The sequence below is a fragment of the Cuculus canorus genome, chromosome 16, assembly GCF_017976375.1.
Source record: "Cuculus canorus isolate bCucCan1 chromosome 16, bCucCan1.pri, whole genome shotgun sequence".
In the NCBI taxonomy this organism is placed as follows: domain Eukaryota; kingdom Metazoa; phylum Chordata; class Aves; order Cuculiformes; family Cuculidae; genus Cuculus; species Cuculus canorus.
Window position 1 is genome coordinate 13,318,015 of NC_071416.1, and position 6,000 is coordinate 13,324,014.

The window sequence follows — 6,000 nt, forward strand, 5'->3', positions numbered from 1 at the left end:
GCAATAGCCTTGCAGCTCTTTATGGCCTTTCAGCGGGCACTGTGCTGCCTGGACAACCATTGCCAGTTATTATAGAAACAAGTGTTTTCATAGTAGAAAAGTTTGTGGTTTGCTCGTCTGGAGAACCCTACTGCATAGGCTGGCTCTGAGAACGCCCTTTAGATGGGACACCTGAAAGGGGAAAAAGAAACACACTTAGCATTTTCTTTCCACTGGTGGTAAATGCTTCTGCATGTGCCTGACTTGCCAGTGCCAGAACTGGAGATTCACCTGCAAGGAGCAGAGAAGCGCCAGCTCTTGCAGGTTCTCATTATGAGCCTTCTGGCTTGTGTTCCTCCAGCCCTGCCTGCCAGAGGGAGATTGCCTTATGTGAATATTAGCAATATTTAAATACTTTAGTTCTTAAGGCAAAAGTGTCTGAGATGAACTGTGTGTGCTCTGAGTATCACTAGCAAAGGGGAAGAAGCTTTGTTTGTTTGTTTTGATCATGATTTGCAAACTAAACTCATGGTTTGGGGGAAATCGTCTTGTGGCTTTATCATGCCTGGGGTTGCTGGCGCCTGAGTTGGGATTGCAAGGTTAGGGTGATGCTCGCAGCAGAAGAACGCCTCTAGACCACAGTTCATCAGTCTGTTTAAACCAAGGACCACTTATCCTTTTGGAGGAAAAGTACTTTAGAACCATCCTGTTCCTATAGATTTCTATTTTTATTTTTTTTTTTTTTTAGCCAAATCAAAATTAGGCTTAACATTTAGTTATTCGCTTATTATCTTTATTTTCCCTTGATTTCCTTGATTGTGTGCATCAGAATGTGGGTGTGAGGTTTTTCAGGGTTGGGTTGGTTTTTTTTTTATTTTTTTAAATCTTGTCATTATTTCAGAGAGCATTTTCTGATGTCTTGTGAATCACCCACGCCTCATGGATCACAAATTGCAAAATACTCCTCTGGCATGTTTGAACCAGGGAGAGAAACATGCTGGGTGGGTGTGGGCGGGAGGGGGGAAGTCTGCAAATGAGAGAGCGTTGTTTGTTGGTGTCGTTCTCATCATTCATTCTGCAAGTGATCTATTAAATAAAAATGGAAGTGAAAATGGAGGGAAATTTTAATCAGAAGTGGTGGTTTTCAGTGGTTTTATGCTAATACCCTTACTGTATGCCTATATGATACCCAGTATGTAGGGTAATAGCTAATACCCCTACTGGAGCTTGGCTGCCTGCTTAGAACAGGGTCGGTGCTGCGCATCGCCACAGCCAGGGCGGCAGCAGCGGTTGCTGGTGCGGGATGGAATGTGGCGCGAGCCGTTTGCTGAAGGAGCTCACCCACTGCTAGCAGTCAGACTCACTCTGGACTCTTTCTCCTTTCTATGCAGGAGGGAAGCCTGTGGCCTTCGGAAAGCACCGTGTCGGGGAATGGAATAACAGAGGTGAGGATGATGCAGTTGGGGGTGCTGCCTTTCCCGTTGGCCTGGGCTGCCGTGTCTCACACTTCTTGCCCTTTTTCTCTCTTCTTTTTTTCCTCCCTCTCAGCAGCAAATCTACACGCCGAGACCCAGCGACCGCCTGGCAGTGCCATCCTTTCTGCAGAGGGACCGCTTTAATAGATTCCAGCCAACTTACCCCTACATGCAGCACGAGATCGACCTGCCGCCCACCATCTCGCTGTCGGATGGCGAGGAGCCCCCCCCGTACCAGGGACCCTGCACGCTGCAGCTGCGAGACCCCGAGCAGCAAATGGAGCTCAACAGAGAGTCTGTCCGGGCTCCCCCCAACAGAACCATCTTTGACAGTGACTTAATAGATAACTCTGTGTACGGGGGGCCGTGCCCCCCCAGCAGTAACTCTGGCATCAGCGCGACCTGCTACGGGAGCAATGGTAGGATGGAGGGACCGCCGCCGACGTACAGCGAGGTGATAGGGCACTACCCGGGGTCGACGTTTTACCAGCACCAGCAGAACAACAACGGGATGCCTTCTATCTTGGAGGGCAGCAGACTCCATCATTCACAAATCAATGGCCTTGAGAGCACAACCGCGTGGAACAAAGAGAAAGAGAAACAAAAAGGGCACCCCTTTTAAAAAAAAAAAAAAAGAAGAAAAAAGCAAGAAAGTAAATGAAACACTCTGCACTTCTGTTTAAAAGAAAAAGGAGAGAGAGAGAGAGTTGAGGAAGACGAGCAAAGAAAAAAAAAAAAAGCCCTTCCCCATCTCTCCGTGTATAAATATTTACTTGTTATGTCTGGTCTGAATGCACAAGCCTACCAAGCTTGCAAAAGCATTTCTTTATTGAGCTGTGTCTAGACATTTAAAAAAGGAAAAAAATCAACTGTAGTCCTTTTTTTGTTTTGTTTCTAGTTGAGCTGTGTGTGAATGCTTTTTTTTTTTTGTTTGATTATTTCACTTATCTTTAAAGACAAAATATTTGCACAAAAACATTTTGTTTAAAGATCTGCAATATAAATATATAAATATATATTAAAAATAAGAGAAAGTGTATGTGTAAGGAGCAGGAGTATTTTTGTATTAGAAGAGGCCTATTCACAAAAAAAAAAAGTTGTTTTCTGAACTAGAAGAAAAATGGCAATTTTTTTGAGTGCCAACTCAAAAAGCGTGTATTACATTGTAAAAAAACAAAAAACAAAAAAAATCAAAAGCAGGGGTTTAGAGTTATTTATATAAATGTTGAAATTTTGCACTATTTTTTAATATAAATATGTCAGTGCTTGTGTTGGTCAAAGCCTCTATCATGTCTACCATGAACCTGGTAAGGGATATATGTCAAAGTGAAGAACAAAGTAGCTGGAAGGGGTGGAAAATCGCTGAAGTAGAGATGCCAGCCCTGGGAGGAGCGGTGAGCGAGACTGCATCTTATGCAAATCCTTAATTTCCAGAGTCCCTGCACGTGGCTGCTGACAGTCACGGCTTTATACATTCCCTACAAAGCAAGAGGAGTTGATGTGTGTCTGTGTGTCATCCGGTAAGATTATTGGAGTAAGAAGGTAAAATAAAAACTCCCTGCTTCTGGGAGTCAGTAATGACAGAAGCAGACAAAAGTTACTTGATTTTTTTTTTTTTTTTTTGGACAACCTCTAACTTTTTGAGGGGGGTGGTGGGGATGAGAATAAACTGTGTCTGAAGGAACAAAGTGGTTTTCGGTTTATTTCTTTCGATGTTCAACTGAAGGGGACCCTATTTGGAGCTAAAGCAGTGATTATGAAAGTTAACATAAGCAAATGGTAACGTACCCATGGGCTGCCTTTCAGCTTGGGTTTAAATAGTCATTGAAAGTATGTGCTGAGAAGTGTGACGGTGGTGAAAGTCTTTTTCATTTTGTGTTAAACTCCCAAACCTCTCTTTGGAATAAACGGGCGCAGCCGTGTCTTGCAGCTCCGCCGTCCCTCGGGCTGCCTCTGGTCATCGCTATTTTTTACTTTATTATCCTAGCTAAAGAGGCGTCAGATACAGTAGATGGAAACGAATCTGCTCCTGTGATATGTTAATTAAAAGCTAAAGAAATACGCTTAATGCTTTAGAAGCAACCCCCTTTACCTCTTCTGAAGATGTCCTCATCCACAGCAGCACAGTCCCACCTGCCCAGCGTTGGGTGTCCTTAATTTATCTTGGTTTCAGAAGCATTTTGTCTTATTATGCTATTGTTTACATTTTTGTATTGTGTAGGTGTCTGGTAGGTGTTTTACCCTCGTGGTGGATTTGTATGTGGTGGAGTGAGCGAGTGAGAAACCCGAGAGCGTGTGAGAGAACAAAAGGGATAAAGCTGTTCTCAGTCCTGTCTCTGGTCCCGTCTCCCCAGCTGGGAGAGCATCTCTCTGAGCGCGAGGAAGGGTCGCTTGGTAGGGGAACTACAGAGAGCGAAGCTTTTACAAGGAGGTGTGATTTCATTTTCCGCAGGATGCTATCTAGTAGAGTGACATAAATGAAAGATATAAAGGCAATAACTATTGTTTTTAAGTGACTTTTCTATTACTTGAAAAAAAAAAAAACCAAACCATGAGAATGGTTTTGAAGTTCTGACCATTTGAACAATATTTATATATATTTTAAAGAAGACGATGAATAGCTGAACTTGAAGTTTGATCGTTATTTTCCACTTTTTTTTTTTATTTTTGCCTAGAAAGAGTCCTGTACCTTCTCAATATTTCCAACTGCTTTTCCACAGCTCTTGAAATCTTCATAGCTTTACAGTCGTGTAACCTAAATTTTGATGACCTAAAAAACAAAAAAGCCACAAAAAAAAAAAATAGTCATGCAAAGGAATAAATCTAGTTTGTCATGAAAGGTACAAAACTGATGAATTTATACGAGTTTTTAAAATGTATCTTTCCTTTATGTAACATGTCTATTTAGTGCCTTATTAAAGAAAGAGAAACACTCTCTTTTTAGAGAGGGGAAAAACAAAATCATCGTTAGCGCCACAAGTAACCAGCGTCTGGTCTCTTGCTCCTTTGGACCTTGCATTCAATTTTCCAGTCCCTTCTTTCCCGGCAGCGCTGCCAGCTCCCAGGAGCAACTCCGTGTGCCTGGCCACGCAGGCTGCTCCCTCTGCCGCGGCTCTTCTCCGGCTGTTTGTAAGGGAACTTGAACACATTTATGCACATTTGTCTACCCATAGAGGTAGGAAACTGTGGTGGATATTGTAAATGAGATACCAACCAAAAGAGAAACCGAAATATAATATCTACTGCCCTCTTGAGCCAAAATGCATGAATAGTGGTGTTGGGGTTGGGGGGGGTTTGTTGGGGAGGGGGGAGGGTGGGAGGTGTTCTGTGATCTGGATTAGTTCATTTGCTACAAAAAAAACCTGGTTACCTCAGCAGGTTTTGGGTGGAATATGCATCAGATACCTGAAACTGAGCAGTGAATAAGGAGGTGTCGTGGGGACTGGAGGTTGTTAAGTAATGGGATTGTCTTGTCCTGTTGTGTCCCTTAGCCTCCAAACCCCATGGAGAGGTCAGGGAGGTGGGTAGGGTCTGAAAAGGTGCAGAGGTTAAGTGGGAGAGGGTCTGAAAACGCTGTGCAATTAAACCCAGCTCCATGCTTTTAAGTCCTCAAAATTTCAACCTATTCTCTTTCATTCTCTGTTATTTTTTTCTCTCTCTCCTCAGTCCACTCCCAGTGTGAGCTTTTATTTCTCAAGCATCTGCAGCTGAGGGATCAGTTTGTTGGGTTTCTGGGTCCAGTTTCATTTACCTCTTTCTCCGGTTTGGGGAATTTAATGAGTGTGGGATGGGGTGGCTCATCAACACCAAATTTCTTTCGTAAATGATGCCTTTCAGTCCATGCCATGCGCAAACACAAACCAAGCTGCCACCTTTCCCGCTGCTGCTGCGTGTCCCTGGGGAGCAGCTGGAGCCCCGGCGCTGGGGGAGCCCCAGGTCTCAGGCAGTGGGTACAACTTGAGTCCACTGCGATGGAGCCAAGTTGTCACCTTTTGTCTTTCTTCTGTCCATCGCTCTGCTTTGCAGTCTCGAGAACTGTGTATTTTAAGTGCAGATACCAGATCTGGGGCCCAGATCAACTCCAAGTTCTGAATGGGTGTTTAGTATAACGGTCTGTTCTTTTTTTATTATTGTTCTTGTTGTTATAATCACTATTTAATGTTACTTTTTGCCTTGGGGTCCATATCTTCCCAGTTCCCATGTCCTTGTGTTGCCACCAAGGCAGAGAATTTGCTTTGCACGCCCTTGCTGATGTCTCTGTTGTGTCCTTCTGGCCTTCATGCAGCTCAGGAGAGAACTGTACCAGCAGCTGGACTGAGGTCCTGCTCCGTAGGAGAGTCGAGCATCTTGCAGCTGTCAGCAGAAAAGTTCAGGCCCCTTAAGAATAATTTCTTTTCAATCGAATACAGAAGAAACAAGGCATTGCTAATGCTTAGCAACCGCTTGTCCTAGCCTGTCTATTTGCTTGAAGTTTTAAAGTCACGTTAGCTTTAAAAAGGGGTTGTTAATCTTGCAGAGTTTCTTAGCTCACAGTATGGCAAACAGC

The 6,000-nt window shown here is 43.8% G+C and overlaps 1 protein-coding gene across 2 annotated transcripts in view; it reads left to right on the plus strand.

Annotated features, from left to right (window-relative positions):
• The window catches only part of PMEPA1 (prostate transmembrane protein, androgen induced 1), a 48,969-nt gene extending 44,239 nt beyond the window's left edge, over positions 1–4,730 (plus strand). The window contains exons 3-4 of one of the 2 annotated variants that reach the window (XM_054081718.1): positions 1,371–1,424; positions 1,531–4,730. In XM_054081718.1, coding sequence (XP_053937693.1) covers positions 1,371–1,424; positions 1,531–2,076 — 600 coding nt within the window. In that variant the 3' untranslated portion in view covers positions 2,077–4,730. Of the gene's footprint in view, positions 1–1,370; positions 1,425–1,527 lie in introns of both variants that reach the window. The other variant, XM_009570200.2, reaches the window with a different exon arrangement.
• Positions 4,731–6,000: the final 1,270 nt, after the last annotated feature.